General features: G+C 45.1%; 1 protein-coding gene across 6 annotated transcripts in view; it reads left to right on the top strand.

Moving 5' to 3' along the window:
* The window catches only part of GRAMD1B (GRAM domain containing 1B), a 213,299-nt gene that overhangs the window by 31,198 nt on the left and 157,423 nt on the right, over positions 1-24,678 (top strand). For 2 of the 6 annotated variants that reach the window (XM_087875680.1, XM_087875677.1), the window contains exon 2: positions 13,540-14,384. The exons of 1 other annotated variant lie outside the window; for it this stretch is intronic. In XM_087875680.1, the coding sequence (XP_087731806.1) occupies positions 13,999-14,384 (386 nt within the window). In that variant the 5' untranslated portion in view covers positions 13,540-13,998. The remainder of the gene's footprint in view (positions 1-13,539; positions 14,385-24,678) is intronic. 3 more of the 6 variants (XM_087875679.1, XM_087875683.1, XM_087875678.1) reach the window with 3 other exon arrangements.

The following is a 24,678-nucleotide window of genomic DNA, read 5'->3' as shown; positions in this document are numbered from 1 at the left end:
GGAGTGTTTAAGGTTGCAGACCCCTGCCTTAGAAAAAGCCACACTTTGAAATGCAGGACTGTCTCTTCGGATGAATTATCAGTGCCACTAGAGAGCACCACTGAGATGATTTCATTATGTTTTGCAAAACAAATAGCACGAGTGCCAGGAAAAGCAGCGGGTTGCTTTAAATCATGCAGATTAAACAATTTTGCATTTCTTGGCTTCTTTGGCAGACTGCGTTTACCCCGTTATTTGCTGTTTTTACATAAACGTAAATGATGTAAAGATTTGGTCTAAATATTTATACGAGTGAAACTGTTCTAAATTTTGTTCATGATTTGCATGAACTCTTTGCGCATGAACTCATGTTCATGTTCGCATGAACATTTGTACGGGAGCACCGTTTTCTTTTAAAAATTCAGCTTTAATCTAAGCGTGCAAGGAAATCCCTCTTGATTCAGCTCCTACTTTTCGTTTTTGAAATCTCTATTACCTTCTTCCTCCACCACTTAAAAAAAGAAGCGGAGATTCTCACCATTTTATACGAATTTTAAACTGTCTCCACTGTTTTTCCGGTAGGCCGTAGCTGCAGAGATTCTGCTGGCGTTGTGCAGCATTACACATGTGCTACCGATAGAAGAAAAAGGTGGTAGTTCAGAGTTGAACTGAGGGTCCTTGATGCTCTCTGAGCTTGATAGTTTTCTCGCATACGTTTCATTACCAAACTAGGCAACCTCATCAGTCCTAGAAGGGAGTAGGGTTTGCTCTCGGTTTATATGTAGTAGTTTGCCCTACCAGTGTTGGTGGGAGTGTTTTTGGTGGTTCCGAATGAACACTCCCACCAACACTGACAGGGCAAGCCAAGGTATATAAACAGAGAGCAAACAGCTCTCCCTCCTAGCACTGATAATGTTACCTAGTTGGGTCATGAAACGTCTGCAAAAAAACCCTCCAAGGTCAGAGAACATTAAGGGCCCCACAGCCCTCCTCCTCCTCCTCCTCCTCCTTCTCCACCTCCTCCTCCTCCTCCTCCTCTCCACAATTCCCACCTCCTTCTAGCACTGACGATGTTACCAAGTTGGGTCATGAAATGTCTGCAAGAAAATCACCAACCTCAAAGAACACAGTCCTCCTCCTCCTCCTCCTCCTCCTCCTCCTCCTCCTCCTCCTCCTCCTCCTCCTCCTCTCCACAATCCCCACCCACTTTTAGCACTGATAATGTTACCTAGTTGGGTCATGAAATGTCTGCAAGAAAATCACCAAGCTCAGAGAACATTAAGGGCCCCACAGCCCTCCTCCTCCTCCTCCTCCTCGTCTCCACAATTCCCACCTCCTTCTAGCACTGAGGATGTTACCTAGTTGGGTCATGAAACCCCCAAGCTCAGAGAGCATCAAAGACCTCACATTAACGCTCCTTCATGAGGCTCACGGATATTTTGGAAATTGCCTACGGCGTGTTCTATTTTGCTTTCCCGTCCATTCTTCCATTTGAGTCCCCCAAAAAACGCGTCTTCCTCGGACGAGACCGAGATGCGAAAAGGAGCATCGCCAAATAGGCCTTTTCCCGGAGCATCCCTCTGGTCCACGTGGAGAGATGCCTTCCGCGCTCAACTCAAATTACATTTGCGATCGAATATTAGCTCTCCCGGCTTGCCTTTTCGAAGCCCATTCACAGAGTAGTCAAGGAAACCAACGCTCTGTTTGAATAAAATCTCAGTTGACAAAACTGTGAAAAACGAGCGTCTGGCCGCCGCTTTGGTTTCCCTTCGGCAGTTTACATTTTTGGAAGCTCCTGTTTGGTTCCTGCTTTCGTCCCAACCAACTGCCAAAGCAGAGAATGAATATTGAGACGCAAGTTGAAAGAACAGATGCTGGGAGATTAATCTAAGTGACAGATTATCTGTGGCAACAAAGGGGTCAGATTGTATTCAAGGGACTATCGACGTAAACCCCCCAAGCCTGCCTTTGATGTCGATGATGTAAAAAACAGATGTCCTTGTTTGGCCAAGGCTGACAGCCAGGATATTAATTGCTGGTTATTAATTGTGTCGTTATTTGGATTGCAGAGGGGAATTAGAAATGGGATAGGAAATCAGACAACCCTGGCTCAGCCTTGCGGTGTTTGCACTCTTCATATTGCGAGAAAGTCCCGAGCATTCTGCTAAGTGGAAAGGATTATTTTTAATAATAAATAAATAAACCTAGTCGGGGAAAAGAAGACTGCGGATGATTGGAGGGTCCATTTCGGCATCGCTTGTGCTGGGTAAGCTTTGCCTAAAAATACATCCTCTGTGAACAAGCTTTTTTAAAAAGTTTTTTGGGTTTTGGTTTTATCCATTAATATCTTTTTCGAAAAATATAATTTGAAAATTTTTGGGGGGAACACGTGCCAAAGAAGATATCTGGGACAGCAGGGCGTTGGACTAGAAAACCTCCCAGGTCCCTACCAGCTGTTCTGTTCTGTTCTGTTCTGTTCTGTTCTGCTCTGCTCTGCTCTGCTCTGCTCTACTCTACTCTACTCTACTCTACTCTACTCTACTCTACTCTATTCATTCTTATTCTATTCTATTCTATTCTATTCTATTCTATTCTATTCTATTCTATTCTATTCTACTGTATTCATTCTTATCCTATCCTATCCTATCCTACCCTACCCTACCCTACCCTACCCTACCCTACCCTACCCTACCCTACCCTACCCTATTCTATTCTATTCTATTCTATTCTATTCTATTCTATTCTATTCATTCTTATCCTATCCTATCCTATCCTACCCTACCCTACCCTACCCTACCCTACCCTACCCTACCCTACCCTACCCTACCCTACCCTACCCTACCCTACTCTACTCTATTCTATTCTATTCTATTCTATTCTATTCTATTCTATTCTATTCTATTCTATTCTACTGTATTCATTCTTATCCTACCCTACCCTACCCTACCCTACCCTACCCTACCCTACCCTACCCTACCCTACCCTACCCTACCCTACCCTACTCTATTCTATTCTATTCTATTCTATTCTATTCTATTCTATTCTATTCTATTCTATTCTATTCATTCTTATCCTATCCTATCCTATCCTACCCTACCCTACCCTACCCTACCCTACCCTACCTACTCTACTCTATTCATTCTTATTCTATTCAAAATTGGTGAGTGAATCTGGTTTCCCACTTGACTTTGCTTGTTAGAAGGTCACAGAAATATCACAAAAAGGGGGACATTGCAATTGTCGTTAATACGAACCAGTTGCCAAGTATCTTTATTTTGATCCTATGACCACGGGAATCTGCAACGGTCGTAAATTGAAAAAGGAGCCTAACTTCATTACCTTTTTCAGTGCCGTTATAACTTCAAACGGTCATGAAACCCAACGGTTGGAAGTTGAGGACTAGCTGTACTGATTGCAGTCGAAAACAAAGGCAAACTCGGGATCCAAAAAGATCTTGACGAACTTGAACAATGGGCCCTCATTTCATTTCATTCATTTATTAGATTTCTATACCGCCCTACTCCCGAAGGACTCAGGGTGGTGCACAGCCAAACAATAAAAACACATACAATACAAAATTTAAAAAATAGAATTTTTTTTAAAAAAAAATAGACCCTATCCAACGAAATGAATTTTAATGTGGAGAAAAGCGACGTTTTACATTTAGGCAGAAAAAAATCAAAGATTTAAGTAGAGACCAGTGGTGAAATCCAATTTTTTTTTGCTACCGGTTCTGTGGGCATGCCTTGGTGGGCATGGCAGGGGGACGGATACTGCAAAATCCCCATTCCCTCCCCACTCTGGGACCAGTCAGAGGTGGTATTTACCAGTTCTCCAAACTATTCAAAATTCTCCGAACTGCTCAAAATTTCTGCTACTGGTTCTCCAGAACCTGTCAGAACCTGCTGGATTTCACCCCTGCTAGAGACTAAGCAAGAATGCCTACTGCAGATCCCCGGCGGCAATGACGGTTTGTAACTACACCACTGTTTCTGAGGTCCCCCCTTTTCCTCTTATTCGAAGGGGCAGTTTGCATAATGGGCAAGAGGCCTGAGGAAGTTTGAATTCTCACTCGCTTGCGAAGTCCACTTGGAGACCTTGGGAACAAGAGAGCGGATGACCTTGGGATGGTTGCCATCTCCTGGCCTTAAACGTATCAAGTGGCTTTTGGGTTAGCGAATACGCTAAGAAGCTTTCAGAGCGGGGTGATAAATTGAGTGGCATGACATTGGTACATGATACGTCTGCGGCACAATGTGTTCTAGGAAGCTGAGTCCAGAGAATGAGATCCTGATAAACCCTCTTACAGTAGGTGAGAACATCCGATCGGCAGAAAAGGTTTGCCTCTCCAGGCTTGGTTCTTGTAGGGTCTCTTAGTTAAAAAAAAAAAAAAAAAAGATACAGATCACAGATTAACAGAGTTGGAAGGGATTTTGTAGGTCATCTAGTCCAACCCCCCACCCAAGCAGGAGACCCTTCACCATTTCTGACAAATGCAGTCCAATCTCTTCTTGAAAGCCTCCAGTGATGAAGCTCCCACAACTTCCAAAGGCAACTTCTGTTCCATGGGTTGATTGTTCTCACTGTCAGAAAATTCCTCCTTATTTCCAGGTTGAATTTCTCCTTGATCAGTTTCCATCCATTATTCCTTGTCAGCCTTCGGGTGCTTTGGAGAATAGCTTGACCCCCTTCCTCCTCTCTGTGGTAGCCCCTCAAATATTGGAAGACGGCTATCCTGTCTCCCCTGGTCCTTCTCTTCACTAGACTAGCCATGCCCAGTTCTTGCAACTGTTCTTCATGTTTTAGTCTCCAGGCCTTTGATAATCTTAGATAGATTCAGATTAACAGAGTTGGAAGGGATCTTGTAGGTCATCTAGTCCAACCCCCCACCCAAGCAAGAGACCCTACACCATTTCTGATAAATGGCAGTCCAGTCTCTTCTTGGAAGCTTCCAGTGATGAAGCTCCCACAACTTCCGAAGGCAACTTCTGTTCCATGGGTTGATTGTTCTCGCTGTCAGAAATTTTCTCCTTATTTCCAGGTTGAATCTCTCCTTGATTAGTTCCCATCCATTATTGTTTGGCCTTCAGGTGCTTTGAAAAACAGCTTGACCCCTTCCTCTCTGGGGCAGCCCCTCAAATATTGGAAGACTGATATCCTGTCTCCCCTGGTCCTTCTCTTCACTAGACTAGCCATGCCCAGTTCCTGCAACCGTTCATCGTCTGATTGATTAATTGATTATTAAAATTTATATGCCGCCCTTCTCCCGTGGGACTCGGGGCGGCTCACACAATAAAAACATCAATCATCAATAAATACGAAAACCAATCCAATTAAAATCCCCAAAATTAAAAGCCTCGTAACCGATCAGGGAATTTATTTATTTATTTATTTATTTTATTAAATTTCTATACCTCCCTTCTCCCGAAGGACTCAGGGTGGTGAACAGCCACAAGATAAAACACATAAGTACAAAAATTTAAAATAGATTAAAAACGAATTAAATAATTTGGCTGAATTTAAAATACCCCATGATTTAAAACAAATTAAAATTTACACTTAAAAGGGGAGAAGATTTAGGCCAGATTTAGGCCAATTTGCTGAAAAAGCCACGTCTTCAGGCCAGCGTGGAAAGTGCGGAGATCGGGAGCCGTCCGGAGCTCGGTGGGTAACCCATTCCAGAGGGTCGGTGCGGCTACAGAGAACACCCTCATCCTGGGGGTCGCCAGCCGACATTGTCTGGCCGACGGTACCCAGACAATGGTTTTAGCCTCCAGTCCCCTAATCATCCTGGTTGCTCTTCTCTTCACTCTTTCTAGAGTCTCAACATCTTTTTTATAGTGTGGTCAGAAAAAAAGTGAGCCGTCCGGCATTTTTCTTGGAGGCATCGCAAGCTAGAAGAGATTCGTTTTCAATTTAACTTAACTGCAAAGTTATTTCCCAAGTAGCTCCCTGTTGAAGGAAGAACTTCAAAGGGAAATGGCCCGTGCGTATAGAATATATATTTTGATTTTGGAAATTTTTCTCTTATGGCCCCTCTGCTGAGGTTATGGGCAATCAAGCTCTTAAAAGAAAAGAAAAAAAAAATGGGAAGCAATCTCTATATGTAATATCTCTTTATTACAAAATAAGTTTACCACAGGGACGGAAAGCTGTCGGTCTCTTTTCCTAAGTCTGCGATTCCAGGGGATTTCAAAATGTGTCGGAAACACATCTCCTTATTAGCTTTTTCTACAGCAAGGAAATGAAACCCTCTGGAATATAGTTTTCAGGGCTTAACGCATTAAACATTTGTGCAAGGAAAGAGCTGTGCCAAAGGGGATATTTTTTTTGTTCCAGAAACGCATTAAGGGTTGATTCACAACCTTGCACTGTGACTACATCTGCTTTTCAAAGTGCGTAGTTTATTCCAGAGGTGTGACAATTCTGAAGATGTTACAACTGCGGAGGGAAGAGGCAAAAATTCAAATGCACACCTTTTTTCCCTACCAGGTGAGGGAAGGTCAATTGAAAAAGGAATTATTATTTTTTTAAAAAAAGAAAGCGATCAAAGGTTCTTCTCCAACTTAGTTTTGATTTACATCTGTAAAAACGGGAAGTTCCTGACTTACAACCATTCGTTTAGTGACGGCTTGAAATTGCCGAAAGTGGCGCAGAGCTGAAGAAGCTTCTTGGATGAGAAGCGAAACGTCTTCAGAGAAAAACCAGGAAGTCCAGTTCTCGAAAAAGCACCTCAGAACCGCACTGAAGAAGGTGACTTGTGACCATTTTTCACACATATGACCTTTGCAGCATCGTCAAAATTTGGCTGCTCAAGAATAAATCAGAGAAGTGTTGGAAGTGTCATCAGACCCCGGGATCATATTACCATATGTGGTGGACATGCGTAGAAGCAAGGAGATATTGGACTAAGGTACACATGTGGTTGGAAAAAATGATAAAGAGACATATTGACTTTAAACCAGAGATATTTTTATTAGGGATCTTACCAGAGACGTTTAATAAAGAATTGCAATATTTAATTGTGAATGTTTTAACAGCAGCTAGAATTGTATTTGCTAAAAATTGGAAAGGAGAGAAGATATTAACTGCTGAAGAAATTATTAAGAAAATGTTAGATTGTGCTGAAATGAGTAAATTGACATTTGAAATAAGAGAACAGGAAGATAAAATATTATATGATATAGGATTTATTTTATCAATGGATAGAAAATAAAACATGGAGATGAAACATGATATATGAAATGAAATTAAGATTAAATGTGTAAAAATTTGGTTTTTTTAAGGGAAAAGAAACATGTGTCATATATTGATATCTTGAAGATTTTGGGAGCACGAAAGGATTTTAACCGACCAAAACACTGTCTGTAATTGTTTTAAAGGATGATGTTTTTATGTTGTTTTTGTTTGAAAATAAAAAAAAAATGATTTTTTGGTGGGGCATTGGTGGGTCAGAACCGGTTCGGTGACGTCATATCGTCACCGCTACCGGCTTGGCCGAACCGGGCCGAACTGGGAGGAACCCACCACTGATTTGGTGTACCTCTGAAAGCTCAAAGTAAAAGTCAGAGTAAAACTGTAGTTTATTGGGACTTGCGTTCTATAGAAACACACTTAACAATACATTTTGAATTATATCAATGTCTTTCCGTTCATTCCTTTTATGTATCGCCTCCTAAGTCAGCCTCACTGAATTCATTCTCGTGGGGTTTAATTATGCATATTGTCAGGAAGCCATCTTTTGCATTGGGCCTTCAGACTGCTGTGGGAAACTGGGAGGGAGGATTGTATGGAGCTGGGGAGATATGTAGTCATAATAACATTCCTTTCTCTGGGAGTCAAGGACATCCTGCCCTGCACTTGGAGGATTGTGACTGGGAGGAATCTGCAGTTGGGACAGTGCTTTGATTGGACCACGTGATGGACATGTGGGTGCTGGGCAGGGATTTGAACTTTCCTTTGGGTGGGGAAAACCAGGAAGCTTTCAAATTCGGTTTTGTTGTGGCCCGTCAGCAGCCTCAAGAGTAAGGCTTGGGGCTAATTGGCCACTCCCTTAGCCTATTTAAGGAGGAACGCCGACTGAAGCAATTTGTAGGGAACAACTTTAATTCATTCTCCTTCGCGTCTGGATTCTCTGCAAATTGCTTCTGGGCTTTCTGCCAACCTTAGTAAGATTGCAATTACTTTATCTTTGGTTTCTCGTAGGCTGCTAAGAAAGTTTATTAATAGCCTTTGTTTGGAAGAGACTGAGTTATTTTAGTAAATTTAAGTTTGGTACAGACTTTGTATGTGCTGTGTTCTTTGGGGTCCATAGCTGGATGTGCCAATATGACACCTCTAATAAAATTGAATTTTGAGGAACTTCAAACCTCGGCGTCTTCTTTTGTTACTTGGAACCCTGACAATATATTGGATTGCGACTTTCGTGTTTATTTATTAAACTCTTATCTCGCCTTTATGGTTTGGGATTATTGACTTTTGATAGGTGAGGGTTCTCTTAGGTAGATATTTTCACCGAACAGGAGGAAAGTGCTGGTGGAAGGTACAATATTGTGTGTACACTGGGCCCCCTGTGATTAATGACATAGGTAAAAACTATTTGCAAGGATGGGAGACGGATGAGGCTTCTGCGATCCCTAAACAGTTCGAAAATAATTGGTTTAAAAAAAAAAGAAAAACCTCTGGGAAACAATTACTGGAATTGCCATATAGCTTTTATTATAAATATTGTAAACGATGCTGTCTGGATGGATACATCAATTCTGATTTATTGCAGAGACTGGGTGAAATTCCCAGAGTCTGGGTTTCAAAATGGGTATATCTGCCTCTCTTCGGTCTGTTTACTTTCCCCCAAAGTACATTTCTACAAACAAGTCTTAAACTGCACTTCAGCTCCTTTCTTTGCTAATTACGCTGGTGAGAATGTCTGATCAAAGTCGATATGAAAGAGAAAGCAAAAAATTTTTTTTAAAAAGGAAGGCAATTACAATGCGATTAAACAAAACTTCTGCTCGGCAGAGATTTTACAGGCCGCCCTTATTCCGACTCCTAATTCACACCTCGTTTCTTTGCTCGTGACACATAAGACATATATCCAGATTAGGCACATTACAGGCTCAGGTTGTCCTTCCTGCAAAGTTGTGGTTTTCGCGAATCGTGGTTTGACATATTGCTGAACCCAGTGGTGGGATTCAAATAATTTAACAACTGGTTCTGTGCCCTAATGACTGGCTGGGTGGGCGTGGCCATGGTAGGCATGGCCAGGGGGTGTGACAGACAGCACTCGGCCTCCTGCGCCTCCCTGGGAGCAAAAACAGGCCACGGGGGAGGGGCGCCACACCCATGCCCCTTTTGGGCCTAGTAGGCCTCCCTGCAGCCTCCTGGGAGCAAAAATGGGGTGTGGGGAGACGCACCGCTCCCCCCGTGCCCCATTTTGGGCCTAATAGGCCTCCCTGCAACCTCCTGGGAGCAAAAACTGGGCGCATGGGGACTCCTGGAAGGGGCGGGGTGGGGAAGGGAGGGGCAGAGCCAGTCAGCAATTTAACAACTGGTTCGCACGAACTAACACGAACCGGCTGAATCCCACCACTGGCTGAACTCCAAATAAACAAACCACGTTATGGCTTACCAACATACCGTCTCCCTCCTTCTCTCTCTCTCTCTCTCTTTCAAATAATCTCTTCTTAAAGTAGAATCGTTTAAATATTATTTATAGGCATGGAACGGTTTTCTGACCCGCCGTCATTTGCATAAATGCTTGGTTGTGGAATCAGCGTCTGTGGGTAGGACGGCGCTTCCTGGATATTTGCATAAATAGGTGGAAAAAGCTCAGAGAAAACTGAGGGCTTTCGTTTATGAAAATAAACAGGTTGGGATCCTGATCTGTCTCTCTTAACAAAATAGAATTGAGGTCCTCACGGTTTCCGCCAGGCAAACCAGAAAAAGTGAGCGGCTATACAGGAAGTCCTCAATTTAGAAGCATTCATTTGTATGAAATGGTGTAGGGTCTCGGAAATCCGGGCGCCAGTTGTAGTCGTATGTCGAGGACTCGATAATATGGGACTGCTACACCCTCAAAGATGCAACGTGAGGGAACTGTAGCGTTCCGCAGCGCCTGTGCCAATTTTCACTTGGAGGCGACGGTTGTTTTTGTGGTCGCAATTCAAGGACTTCCCCTGTCCTAGCAGGAGCCTCAAGGTTTCAGTCCCAGCAGGGCATTTCTTGAAGTCTGTTTACTCTGCTTTTGGAAGCAGAATCGATGGAAGCTTCCGGAGTCCAGGAAGTTGAAGACTTGTCAATTCTATTCCTGCTAAGCTTCTGTTTAGGGCACCAGCCCAAATTCCTTCGGGTCTAATTTCCTTGCTAAAATCTTGCCCTGCTTCTATCTCTGCATGAATGTCTTGTTTGTGCAATCATCTCTCTAGGAGTCGGAACAAAACAGAACAGAGTGGGAAGGGACCTTGTGGGTCATCTAGTCCAACCCCCCCCCCCCCCGGCCAAAGCAGGAGACCTGACACCATTTCTGACAGGTCTATTTCCAAAGGCAAAACAGCGCTTAAGATGGAAAGCAGAAGGCCTCTTGTCCTACGCTTGATAGGACGCTTAATGGCCAGTCCAGGTTGTCCTCGACTTATGACCACAGTCATTGGTGGGTTTCAAAATTTTTTACTACGGTTCTGTGGGTGTGGCATGGAAGGAGTGGTATGACTTGGTGGGCGTGGCTTGATGGATGTGGCAGGGGGAGGATACTGTAAAATCTCCATTCCCACCTCACTCCAGGGGAAGGATACTGTAAAATCACCATTCCCTCCCCAATCCAGGGGAAGGTTACTGCAAAATCCCCATTTCCTCCCGATCAGCTGGGATTTGAGAGGCAAGAGAATAGATGGGGGTGGGCCCAGTCAGAATTTTTACTACCGGTTCTCCGAACTACTCAAAATTTCCGCTACCGGTTCTCCAGAACTGGTCAGAACCTGCTGAAACCCACTTTTGGTCGTAAGTATGAAAAATGGTCATAAGTCACTTCTTTCAGCACTGTTGTTGCTGAGTTGCAAATGTGGCAGTCGTAAAATGGAACGAAACTCGCTGAACAAATTTCTCACTCAGCAACATAAATGCCGGGTTCGAATTGTAGTCTCAAGTTGTAAATGGTAAATCTGAAATGAACTCCTGTAAAACAGGAATAAGCACTACCTCACAGCACACAGGTTGTCCTTGACTTCCAACTATCTATTTCGTGTCCGTTCAATGTTATCACGGCACTGGGGAAAAAAAGATAAAGATGACTTTCAACCAGTCCTCGGACTTATGACTGCCGCAGTGTCCCCATGGTCACGTGAGCAAAATTCGGGCGCTTGGTGTGATTGACAGTTGCGGTATCCCACCCGGTTTCCAACAAGCTAAGGCAATGGGGAAAGCCTACCGATCGCATGATTCTCTTAACTGCTGCCGTTTCGGTCAACAACTGTGGCACGAAAGGGTGATAAAATTGTATGCGACTGATTTAACGACAGCCTCACTTAGCAACGGAAATTCTGCTCCCAATTCTGGTCATAAAGAGGAGGGCTACCTACAATTAGGTTGGTGATGCGTCAGCCGGCATCTATTTCTTCTCCGTAATGTTGGCATTGCTCCGTGTCTCAACCAAAAACACATGTCCAAATCATGATAAATAGAATAGAATAGAATAGAATAGAATAACAGAGTTGGAAGGGACCTTGAAGGTCTTCTAGTCCAACCCCCTGCTTAGGCAGGAAACCCTACACCACCTCAGACAAATGGTTATCCAACATCTTCTTAAAAACTTCCAGTGTTGGAGCATTCACAACTTCTGCAGGCAAGTTGGTCCACTTATTAATTGTTCTAACTGTCAGGAAATTCCTTCTTAGTTCTAGATTGCTTCTCTCCTTCATTAGTTTCCACCCATTGCTTCTTGTCCTGCTTTGGAGAATAGCTTGACTCCCTCTTCTTTGTAGCAGACCCTAGTCCGAGAAGGCTCAATGTATCATCTTATGAGCTTCTTGGCATCTCTTGATTGACATGCCTAAGAAGACTCTCACCCAAGACTCTCACCTCCTTGTAGGACAGTAAGACAAGCAGAACTTCAGCTTTTGGGTTCTAATGCGGGAACTTCATCTGGGTCCTCCTTGGTCAAGAGTGTGGGGAGACGGTCGATACAAGTCGCCTGTCTTCTTCTCACTCTCTCCAAAACCTCTCTTAGCTGAACAATAGAGAAACTTCTTCCCTCTTGAATCGATCCTTACCACATTTGGGACCTTGGTTAGGTCTTCTCCAGCTGTTCCATCCCATGGAACAGAAGAGACGACCTGAAAAAAAAATGCCATTTTGGGTGGTGGGCTTCAAAAATTTTAGCAAGGGTTTTTTGCCCAGTTACAGGGTGGGTGTAGCCATGGTGGGTGTGGCTTAGTTGGCCTCCTGAACCATGGCAGGGGGAGGGGGCGTTTTTGCCCTTCCTGGCCACCGGAGGCTTTCCTTGAGTCTCCTGGAGGACGAAAGCGGCCTCCCCAGGCTCCAGAGGCCCTCTGGAGGCGGGAAATGGGCCCGTTTCCGGCCTTCCTCAACTTCTGGTAGGCCTGTTTTTCGCCCTCCTGAAACCACCACGTGCGCCCTGCACATACTTGCATCCAAAACGGGCCACGTTGGGATTTCTGGGAGGGGTGGGAGGGGAGGGGCCATCCAGGAGTGGGATTTGGGGGTCCTCCGAACTGCACAGAATTTTAGCTAGAGGTTCTCCCGAACCCCTGCGAACCCCCACCCCTGAGCCCAGCCCAACATTTAGAAAACTCTGCTAGGATGCCTCGCGCAATCTTGACCCCGCTCTCCGAGGTTCATGGAAACGCAAAAACGTTGACTCCCTCTTCTCCATCCATTTTGCCTGTCATGGCTGGTCAGAAACAGGCTGAGCTCGAAAGGGTACGAGGGAGTCATCTGCTCCACTTGTGGCTTGTCCCAACTTACGTTCTTCGAGTCCTTCACTCAAGGACTTGGGCGATCCTTGATCCTCTCTAGTCAAACGTGGCGGGAAGGATAAATCTAGTCCCACTGACGTTTATTTGTTGTTTGTTTTGACTCCTTCCTCCTTTGACCCACCATCTGTGGCTTTCAAGGAGACGCGAGAAAGAACTCAAATGTCATTGGATAAGGCTCAGGGTCATCTCGTGGCCTTCCTTCTTCTACCGAGTGGGGCATCTAGCCAGCCAAGGGGCTGAGACGGACGGGGCATCCGGCCAATGGTTTTGTCGGGAAGGCTTGCTTCCCACCCCCCTTTCCCCCCACCCCCAAACCTACACCATGGCTGATTGGCGTAACAGCAGCATGCTTGGTAACCGAGACTTTTGTCACTTGGACTTCAGAGCGTGTGGCTACATTTGCAGCAGCTGTCTGAGCTCATCAGCCTGGGGCAGGAGCCCCCTCCCACCTCTTCTCCTCCTTTGCTGATTTTATCATCTATCACTGCTTCCTTCCTTCCTCCCTCCCTCCCTCCCCTCCCTCGCTCTCTGTTTTCTTTTCTTTCCTTCCAACCTCCCTTCCCCAACGCAGCTCCTCCACGATTCTCATTCCGTCCCTCCAGGACGCACCCCAATGAGAGTTTCTCGGGAGCCGTCCATCAGCTCTGCACACACACAGGCGAGGAAAGAGCGCTGCGGAGGAGAGGGAAGAGAGAAAGAGGCACCAACAGGCAACCTGATTTCTGGTCCTCGGTGAGAAACCGGGGGGGCTGCTCCGGTTAGAGCCAGGTGTGAGGTTTGGGAAAGTTGTGCCTTGGAGTTCCTGGACTTGGCTGGGAAGTCAGGAAAACAATAAATTCTTGCAGCCGGCCTTCTCCATGGACGGGAGGGCTTCCTCGGTTCAATGAGACCACCTGAGGAATATGGAAGACAAAGGCAGCATCGCAACTCCCACAACCCAGACGGGAATAAGGTGAGTTTTTGCTCTTCAGTTTCTTTGGAGATCTAGAAGTGAGGGCTCCTAGAAGAAAGAAAGAAGACAGAAGGTCTAATGAAGGAAGGAGTGGAAGAGACCCAGGACTCCATGCCGGCAGCCAAGATGAGCGAGATGCTTCAGCTGCCCTCCTTGCAAGTGTCAGAGCCTCAGGTGAAGGAGGAGGAGGGCCATGCCTGGTCCAGTTCCTCCACCCCGACTTTGCGCCGAAGGCGCTTCAGGTTGCGCCGTGTCAGGAACGCCGAAGAGCAGAATCCAGAAGCCGCATCTTCCTCCTCCTCGAAGGAGTTCCTTCAGCTCCCCTCCATCGAAATCACGCCCTCCAGCGATGAAGACGCCCCTTGGTCCAACTGTTCCACGCCGAGCGCCTCTCCCCGGCGTAAGCGCTTCCTCCTTCGGAAGTGGTTGAACGTGAGGGAGAAGAAAGAATGCAGTGAGAGCAGGTAGGTGGACCTCCATGTGTTCCCCCTCCGTCCTTTTCATGGTTTCCATGACTAGGTTTCCATGACATGACATGACATGACATGACATGGTTTCCATGACATTCCACCTGACTAGGTGGCTCAGTGGCTAAAGACACCGAGCTTGTCGATCAGAAAGGTCGGCAGTTCGGCGGTTCGAATCCCTAGCGTGAACAGGGGGTTGGACTAGATGACCTCCAAGGTCCCTTCCAACTCCGTTACTGTTACGTTCTCCAACAACGTTCCTTCAGGGAGATGAAACGGGGCATAAGTCCACATGTCCACCACCATGTTTAGGTCTCCCTCTCCTGGTTAATCTGGATCCATCTGAGGCCTCTTTGGTTTTCTTTTCGTGGTCTCATTTCGCACCCAGGACAGGTGGTCCTCGACTTACGACCACAATAGAAGCCCCACATTTCTGCGGCTCTGCGAGACATTCGTTAAGCGAGTTTTGCTCCATGTCGCGACCTTTCTTGCCATGGTGGTTGTTAAGTGAGTCACCGCCGTGGATAAGTTAGTAACCCGGTTGTTGAGTGAATCTGGCTTTCTCCTTGGGGACGTTGCTTGTCAGAAGGTCACTAAAAGGGGACCATGTGACCCTGGGATACCGTAACAGTCATAAATATGAAACAGTTGTTGAGCGTCTGAATTTGGATCACGCAACAACAGAGAGCCTGCAACGGTTGTTAAGTGTGAAAAAGTTACCTTTTTGTCAGTGCTGTTGTAACTTTCAATGGTCACTAAATGAACCGTTCTAAGTCGAGGACTACCTGTAGATAAATTCTTGCTTTCTAAGATCTTTAGAAAGTTTCAGAGGAAAACTGAGGGAAATTACCTTATAAGCAATATTTGCTGAAATAAGATATCGTGAATTATGTGAGGGATTTGCTCACATTTGAAAGAAGGTATCCGATTCATAGCATGTGAACGTTTCTATACAGGTAGTCCCCAACTTACGACAGATCGTTTAATGACCGTTCAAAGTTACGACGTCACTGAAAAAAAAGGGACTTATGACCGTTTTTCACACTTACCACCACTGCGGCAACCTTGTTGTAAGTCACGTGATCACAATTAAGACGCTTGGGAACCGATTCACATTTATGACCGTTGTTGTGGTGTCCGGGGGGAGGGGTGTCCCATGATCCCCCTTTCCGATCTTCTGACAAGCCAAGTCAATGGGAAAGCCAGATTCACTTAACAACCGGGTTACTCATTTAATAACTGCAATGATTCACTTAACAAACTGCGGCAAGAAAACGGGGCTAAATTCGTTTAACGAATGTTTCGCTTGGCGACAAAGTGTTGGGCTCAGTTGTGGTCGTAACTCGAGGACTGCCCTACAAAACTTGGAGTTCTTCAAATACAGTTTTGCAAATAACTTCTTAAAATTTGGTGAGGCCCTTTGTGTTTGTATTGGCTTAGTGTAAATGAGACACACACATTTCTCTCTGTGGTTGTGTAGATGGACAGGCCTACACGTGGGAATGTCAGCGTGTCATATCCAAGGTGTATTTTGTATACGCTTGAGTACTTTTTACATAAACGATGGTTATTAGAACAGGATGATGCATCCATAGATCGTCTTGTCAATAACAGTTTTCAGCCTTCAGAAGCAGGGGTGAAATCCAGCGGGTTCTGATGGGTTCTAGCGAACCGGTAGCGGAAATTTTGAGCAGTTCGGAGAACCAGCAAATACCACCTCTGGCTGGCCCCAGAGTGGGGTGGGAATGGGGATTTTGCAATATCCTTCGCGTGGAGTGGGGTGGAATGGAGATTTTGCAATATCCTTCCCCTGGAGTGGGGTAGGAATGGAGATTTTGCAGTATCCTTCCCCCTGGAGTGGGGTGGGAATGAGGATTTTGCAATATCCTTCCCCCAGGAGTGGGGTAGGAATGGGGATTTTGCAGTATCCTTCCCCTGGAGTGGGGTAGGAATGGAGATTTTGCAGTATCCTTCCCCCTGGAGTGGGGTGGGAATGAGGATTTTGCAATATCCTTCCCCTGGAGTGAGGTAGGAATGGAGATTTTGCAGTATCCTTCGCGTGGAGTGGGGTGAGAATGGAGATTTTGCAATATCCTTCCCCTGGAGTGGGGTAGGAATGGAGATTTTGCAGTATCCTTCCCCTGGAGTGAGGAGGGAATGGAGATTTTGCAGCATCCTTCCCCTGGAGTGGAGTGGGAATGGGGCTTTTGCAGTATCCTTCCCTCGGTAAGCTCACCAAGCCACACCAAGCCCACCAAGCCACACCCACCAAGCCACACCAAGCCACGCCCACAGAACCGGTAGTAAAAAAAATTGGATTTCACCACCGCTACAGAACATAGATGAAATAATTTCTGTTTTTTAATCTGGACAGAAAATCGCTAATTCAAGGAAGAAATTCTCAGGTAATTCAGAGCCAGCCAGTGTTGGCGATCAGTTTAGTCCAATGCTTTAGTCCTCCTTGTTCCAAAAATTACAATCAATTTTTAACTCTGGGTAGCTTGTATATTAAGTAAAAATCAGTGACTAAACAATTCAAGCCTCAAAGTTACTTGCTGAAGAAGTAACTTTTACACGCTTCTACCACCGATCAGGATGGCTTCCCTGGAAGACATGTTGACAATAAATCTCTCAATTGAATCAAGTTCTTGGTTGATTAATTTGCTTCCTTCTAATTGACATTACAATTTCACCGAAGCTAAAAACTGGGCACTTTTCTGAGGATATTTAACCACGATTCCCTTAATAGCCTTCACTGCCACCAAAAACGAATCTCATCGATTCTAATTCCGTAGTCAATTAATGATATCCAAGCGACTTAATTTTATATATTTTTCTCTGCCCTCTGCCTCTTTTTCTCCTCTTTTTTTCCCCTCCATCATGCCTTTCCCAGTCAAGATCTTTTGGCTGGACCTTAAGTCCCGTGGGGAGGTTTCAAATTTTTTTACTACTGGTTCTGTGGGTGTGGCTTAGTGGACGTGGCGTGGCTTGGCGGGCGTGGCAGGGGAAGGATACTGTAAAATCTCCATTCCCTCCCCAATCCAGGGGAAGGTTACTGCAAAATCCCCATTTCCTCCCGATCAGCTGGGGCTTGGGAGGCAGAGAATAGATGGGGGCGGGGCCAGTCAGAATTTTTACTACTCTGAACTACTCAAAATTTCCGCTACCGGTTCTCCAGAACTGGTCAGAACCTGCTGAATCCCACCTCTGTTTAAGTCACATGTATCACAGTTAGCATGAATATCTGGATCCCACTAATCGAAGACTTTTTTTTTAGCTTTGGGAAGGTCAGTTGGGTTATTTACCATATTTTTCGGAGTATAAGACGCACCTTAGTTTTTGGGGAGGAAAATAAGAAAAAAGCTGATTGGTGAGTGGATCGGCTTCCCGGAATACCCCCAATCAGCTGTTCCCAGAGGTGAATTTTAGCAACAGGTTCCTTGGTGGTGAGCTCTGTGCCTTGCTTTTTTTTCCTGCCTCTGAAACTTCTGAAACTCTGTTTCAGAAAAAAAAAAAAATTCCTGCCTCTAAAAGCCTCCGAAACAGCTTCAGAAAAAAAAGCCTCTGCAGCTCTGTTTGGAGGCCTTTTTTCTGAAGCTCTGTTTGGGGGCTTCTTTTCTGAAGCTTCATTTCTGATGCTTTTTTCAGCCTCTGAAACCTCCTTTTGAGAAGCCAAGTGGGGCTACATTCGGAGTATAAGGCACACCCAGATTTTTCACCCTCTTTTTTGGGGGGGAAAAGGTGCGTATTATACTCTGAAAAATACGGTATTTTTCATTATGTTTTAGCCATCCGGGCTAAAATCCTTTTTTTTTCTTTTTTAAATAACAAACCTGAGATTATGCTTTTCTCTCAGTTCAGCAGCTCGTGGCAATAAACAACACATGGTAGGGAGGCTGGTAATGTGTCATATAGCGTCAAAAGGGCGAGAGAGCAATGTGGACGCTTAGAAATGTTCTTGTGGTAGGAGATATTGGAAGAGCACCAGAATTGTCTCGATTAACAGAAAGACAGAGTTGGAAGGGACTATTTAGAGGTCTTCTAGTCCAACCCGTTGCTCAAGCAAGAAACCCACACCCTATGCCCGTGATGGTGAACCTATGGCATGTGTACCATGGATGGCACACGGAGTCATATCTGTGGGCACACAAGCGTTGCCCTAACTCAGCTCCAGCGCGAATGCGCACGCTGGCCAGCAGATTTTCAGGCCTTCCAGGCCCACCAGAAGTCGGGAAACGGGCTGTTTCCGGCCTCTGGGGGGCCTCCAGAATGTGTGTGTGTGGAAAAGGCCGTTTTCACCCTCCCCAGGCTCCTAGAAAGCCACTGGAGCCTGGGGAGGCTGAAAAATGGGCCTACTGGGTCCACCTGCTCTTCTGGTCTTCCGGGCGCCAGAAAATGGCCTTAAAATGGCCTGAAAAATGGCCAAAAAAACAGACCGTTTCCCAAGCCCTTTTCTGGGCCATTTTCAGGTCATTTTGGGGCTGTTTTCAGGACATTTTTGGGCTGTTATTTGGACCATTTTAGGCCACTTTTTGGGCTGTTTTCAGGCCGTTTTTTGGGCCGTTTTCAGGCCGTTTTTCGGGCCATTTTCAGGCCATTTTTGGGCTGTTTTTTGGACCATTTTTAGGCCAATTTTTGGGCTGTTTTCAGGCCATTTTGGGGCTGTTTTTTGGACCATTTTAGGCCAATTTTTGGGCTGTTTTCAGGCCATTTTTGGGCTGTTTTTTGGACCATTTTTAGGCTACTTTTTGGGCTGTTTTCAGGCCATTTTTTGGGCTGTTTTCAGGCCGTTTTTGGGCTGTTTTTTGGACCATTTTTAGGCCACTTTTTGGGTTGTTTTCAGGCCGTTTTTTGGGCCGTTTTCAGGCCATTTTGGGGCTGTTTTTTGGACCATTTTTAGGCCAATTTTTGGCTGTTTTCAGGCTGTTTTGGGGCTGTTTTTTGGACCATTTTAGGCTAATTTTTGGCCTGTTTTCAGGCTGTTTTGTGAGCCAAAAAACAGCCTGAAAACGGCCTGAAAAATGGCCAAAAAACAGGCATGCGTGCGCTGGACTGCTGGTCTTTGGGTTTCCGGTCCTCCAGCACATGCACATGCACACATGCACAGACATACATGCGCGTTCTGATTTGGGCACTCAGTGCCGAAAAGGTTCACCATCTCAGATATAGGGTTTCCTGCCTAAGCAGGGGGTAGGACTAGACGATCTCCAAGGTCCCTTCCGACTCTGTTATTCTATTCTATTTCAGAGAAACGATTGTCCAGTCTCTTCTTTAAAACCTCCAGTGGTGGAGCACCCAGAATTTCTGGAGGCAACCCAACCCACCGATCAATTATATTCAAAATATTTAGAATAGAACAGAGGTCGAAGGGACCTTGGAGGTCTTCTAGTCCTACCCCATGCTCAAACAGGAGACCCTACACCATTTCAGACAAGCGGCCGTCCAGTTTCTTTTTAACAACCTCCAGTGATGAAGCACCCAGGGGTGGGCTGCTGGGGGGTTCTCAAGGGTTCGGGAGAACCTCTAGCTAAGATTCTGTGCAGTTCAGAGCACCCCCAAATTCCACTCTTGGCTGGTCCCGCCCATCCTGCCCCGCCCCTCCCAGGAGTCCCCAAGCGGCCCATTTTGGATGCAGGTAAGTGCAGGGCACGCATGGAGGCTCGGGGAGGGCGAAAAACAGGCGTACTGGAAGTTCGGGAAGTCCGTTTCCGGCCTCCAGAGGTCCTCCAGAGCCTGGGGAGGCCATTTTTACTGTCCCACAGGCTCGAGGAAAGCCTCTGGAGCCTGGGGAGGGCAGAAATGCCCCACCATGGTGCAGGAGGCCGACTAGACCACGCCCACCATGGCCATGCCAAACCCAGCAATCGGGCAGAGAACCGCTTGCTAAAATTTTTGAAGTACCCATCTGGCTGGAACAAACCTTTGTCATTTACTCCAGCCCTTTCTGTCTAACAGAAGCTGTTCAGATGCCTTCAAGAAGCCCAGAGCAGTATCTGAAAGGAAATGTTATTTTCCTCCTGTTGTGTCTATCATCTCCTCTTTAGAAGTATGAGAGCACGGACGATTACGTGTATCAGAATGTTGTGCAACTGTCTTAACAGTTTCTTCTCGGTCAACAAGGCTTCGGGTCCTCCTTTTCCTCGCGGGTTGATTTATATTTTTGAAACGGCATTCGGAAAAAAGGTTAAGGCAAGGAGGCATGGATTAGCGAGTATTAGCATACCAAGACCAGTGTGCTGCTTGGGCTCTTCCAAATTCCTTCTGTTGTAGCGTTGGAAAATAAACACGTTGGACTTTTAACATGAAATTCCTGCTGGGTTCATTCTTGATGCATGAAGTTGCTAGTTTCTCAGGCGGTCTGATGGAGAAAGGAACCCATTCACCCCTGGTTATGCTAAACCAGATGAATCACTACAGTGAGAAGGAAGCAGGGTGGATAAAAATCCATGATTTTTTTAAAAAAAATCGGATTTTTTAAATTTAAATCGGATTTTTTTGATTTTTATCGAATTTATTTTAATACTTTTGGGGTAAAAATCTATCGTAAGATACTTTTCTATTTAAGATACATAAATAATGTAGTTTATTCATCATGAAATGGAGCTTAGCTATGTAGCATGAGGCTGTATATTCTGCAACACTGGGACTATCGGTGAGTCAACAGCGGGTCAAAGGAGTAGCAGAGATGACAGTTGCTCTTTAAAAGTTATGATTTAAATCGAGTTGATTTAAATCAAGCCTTTTTACTAGTGATTTAAATCATGATTTAAATCATGATTTAAATCGACTCAATTTAAATCAAATCCACCTTGGAAGGAAGTGACATGAACGGAAAGAGAACTGAAGAGTAACAGAATAACTGAGTTGGAAGGGATCTTTGGAGATCTTCTAGTCCAACCCCCTGCTCAGGCAGGAAACCCTATACCATTTCAGACAAATGTTTATCCAACATCTTCTTAAAAAATTCCAGTGTTGGAGCATTTACAACTTCTGGAGGCAAGTTGTTCCATTGATTAATTGTTCTAACTGTCAGGAAATTTCTCCTTAGTTCTAAGTTGCTTCTCTCCTTGATTAGTTTCCACCCATTGCTTCTTGTCCTCCCTTCAGATGCTTTGGAGAATAGCTTGACTCCCTCTTCTTTGGGGCAGCTCCTGAGATATTGGAACACTGCTATCATGTCTCCCCTAGTCCTTCTTTTCATAAGACTAGACATACCCAGTTCCTGCAACCGTTCTTCGTATGTTTTAGCCTCCAGTCCCCTAATCATCTTCGTTGCTCTTCTCTGCACTCTTTCTAGAGTCTCAACATCTTTTTTATGTCGTAAAAAACAGACCAATAGTTATCCAATCTCTTCTTAAAAACCTTCAGTGTTGAAACATCCACAACTTCTGGAGGCAACCCACCCCGCTGATTAATTATATTCAGAATATTTAGAATAGAATAGAGCTGGAAGGGATCTTGGAGGTCTTCGAGTCCAACCCCCTGCTCAGGCATGAAACCCTATACCCAGGAGTGGGCTTCAAAAATTTTAGCAAGGGGTTCTCTGCCTTGTTGCTGGGTGGGCGTGGCCATGGTGGTTGTGGCCATGGTGGGTGTGGCCTAGTCAGCCTCCTGCATCACGGCAGCTGGAGTGGGCTGTTTGTCCTCCCTGGGCTCCAGAGGCTTTCCTCGAGCCTCCGGGAGGGCAAAAACAGCCTCCCCAAGCTCTGGAGGCCTTCTGGAGGCCAGAAACAGGCCACTTTTCAGCCTTCCTGAACTTCTGGTAAGCCCGTTTTTGACCCTCCCTGAGCCCTGAACTTACCTGCATCCAAAACAGGCCACCTGGGGATTCTGGGAGGGGAGGGGTGGGAGAGGCCAGCCAGGAGTGGGATTTAGGGGTTCTCCCGAACCCCTGTGAACCCCCTGCCTATACCATTTCAGACAAATAGTTGTCCAATCTCTTCTTAAAAACCTCCAGTGTTGGAGCATCCACAACTTCTGGTGGGAAATCGTTCCTCTAATTAATTGTTCTAACTGTCAGGAAATTTCTCCTTAGTTCTAGGTTGGTCCTCTCCTTGATTCCATCCATTGCTCCTTCTCCTGCCTTCAGATGCTTTGGAGAATAGGTTGACTCCCTCTAGGCACAGCTAGATGGGTTTGACTGAAAGACCATCTATTCAAGACACGTCAGTCAATCATATCAATAATAGCGTATTTATGGGAGTTGCAGACCAGGAGGACATCAAATATGAGGAATGCTGTTTTAGACCTCCAAGGCATGGAATATCTAAATCAATATTTCTCAACCTTGGCAACTTTTAAGATGGGTGGACTTCAATTCGCAGAATGCTGGCTGGGGAATTCTGGGGGTTGAAGTCCACATATCTGTTCTGTCCCCGTCCCACACACGCACCCCCACAGACGGCCTGGAGTTAATAAGCCACACGACAAAATCTTTGAAGATAAAGCTGGCAGCAACCCAGTGGTTAGCTGCCAATTCAGACTTTACTCACATAAAACAAAGATTAGACTGCAAGCATTCCGATAAAACAGGCAAAGTTTTAACAATACAAGGATTAGTCCAAATGCAGTCCGACAAGGCAGGCAGAAGTCCAGTAACGCAGATCATGGATTATTTCCAGTTTTTGCTCATCACAAACTGAACCACCCACATTTATACCCTGTGGGGTATGGTCCAGTGACTCAGCTAATCTCTGGCACGCCTTCCCCTCTGCTGCGCACGCTTCTCCCTGCGCCTCTGCCAAGGGTCCAGCCAGCATTTATCTTCTTCGTCGCTGTCCACCTGTGGCTGCGGGGACGTGCTTGGCTCTGGGCCTATCTCTTGGCCTTCGGTGTCCTCCGGAGGCATTGCCAGAGAGGAGGGTCCTGGAGAGGGAGGCCTTGCCAACTCCTCTCCCTCACTCTCAGAGTCTGCATCTGTCGATAGCCCAGGCTCAGGCAACGGAGCCACAACAATATCCTAAAGTTGAGGATTGGGAAGATTGACAAACACTGGTTTAAACAGTGCTCCATTGATGCAGAACAGAATGGGACAATTATTGTGGTATTTCTTCATTTCATTGGCTAGCATTGGACTCTTGTGGCCTTTAGCAGCTCTGGATCGAGGTGTGGGGAATTGCGTTTGTGTGCGTAGAGGTGGCGGACATGCTGAGACCCTATTTATCGCTGTACTTCTGAAAATAAAATATGTTTCTTTTAGCACTCTGAAGGCATGCTGGCGGTGAGACAGGAAATGAATGACGGTTGAAAAGGAATCGGGTTGAATTTTCATCCATTTTCTAAAAAATTAAAAAAAAAATCCCAACTCTTCCCATCATTCACAGCCCTTCATTGTACTAAGCTATAGTTGGTTTTGCCATGGTTTGTTTATTGGCTGTGTTTATACAAAACACTCAAAGACACAACTTCATGGCTTCGTGTCCTTATTTCCAGGTTGAATCTCTCCTTGGTCAGTTTCCATCCATTGGAATGATCCTAGGCGCCGGGAGTTTGCAAGGCAAACTTAAATTAATTCAAAGGGAGTTAATAATTAGACACACTTCACATGATCACCTGCCAGGGGGCATCGCTGGAGTAGCAATCCAAGTCATTGTGATGCATTGCGAAATTTAAACACATTTTACAGTGGATTATTTTCAGGCTCAGAAGGATTTATATTGTTTTATTTATTCCCCTAGCATGATATGATTGCTCATTTAGTATCCTATGACTATCACTAAGTGCTGTATCTGAACGTATTTTTTTATGTACACTGAGAGCGTATGCACCAAAGACAAATTCCTTGTGTGTCCAATCACACTTGGCCAATAAAGAATTCTATTCTATTCTATTCTATTCTATTCTATTCTATTCTATTCTATTCGATTCGATTCGATTCGATTCGATTCGATTCGATTCGATTCGATTCTACTCTACTCTTTATTCCAATATTCTATTCTATTCTATTCTATTCTATTCTATTCTTTCCTTCCGTCGCGAGCTGAAGACGTGGCACTTCCGCCAATTAAACTGATCCGTTTGGGGGTACACTGGTATAATTTTAAATCGTTTTGTAATTGGGTTACTGATTTTAATTTGGTATTGTATTGTGATTTGTATTGAAGTTGTCATTTTGTAAGCCGCCTTGAGTCCCTAGGGAGAAAGGCGGCATATAAATAGCAACAAATAAATAAATAAATAAATAAATAAATAAATAAATAAATAAATAAATATTCTATTCTATTCTATTCTACTCTACTCTACTCTTCATTCCAATATTCTATTCTATTCTATTCTATTCTATTCTATTCTA

The sequence above is a fragment of the Pantherophis guttatus genome, chromosome 9 (genome assembly GCF_059756535.1).
Source record: "Pantherophis guttatus breed Tessera chromosome 9, ASM5975653v1, whole genome shotgun sequence".
Taxonomy (NCBI): domain Eukaryota; kingdom Metazoa; phylum Chordata; class Lepidosauria; order Squamata; family Colubridae; genus Pantherophis; species Pantherophis guttatus.
This window is presented reverse-complemented; position numbering and strand designations above follow the sequence as displayed.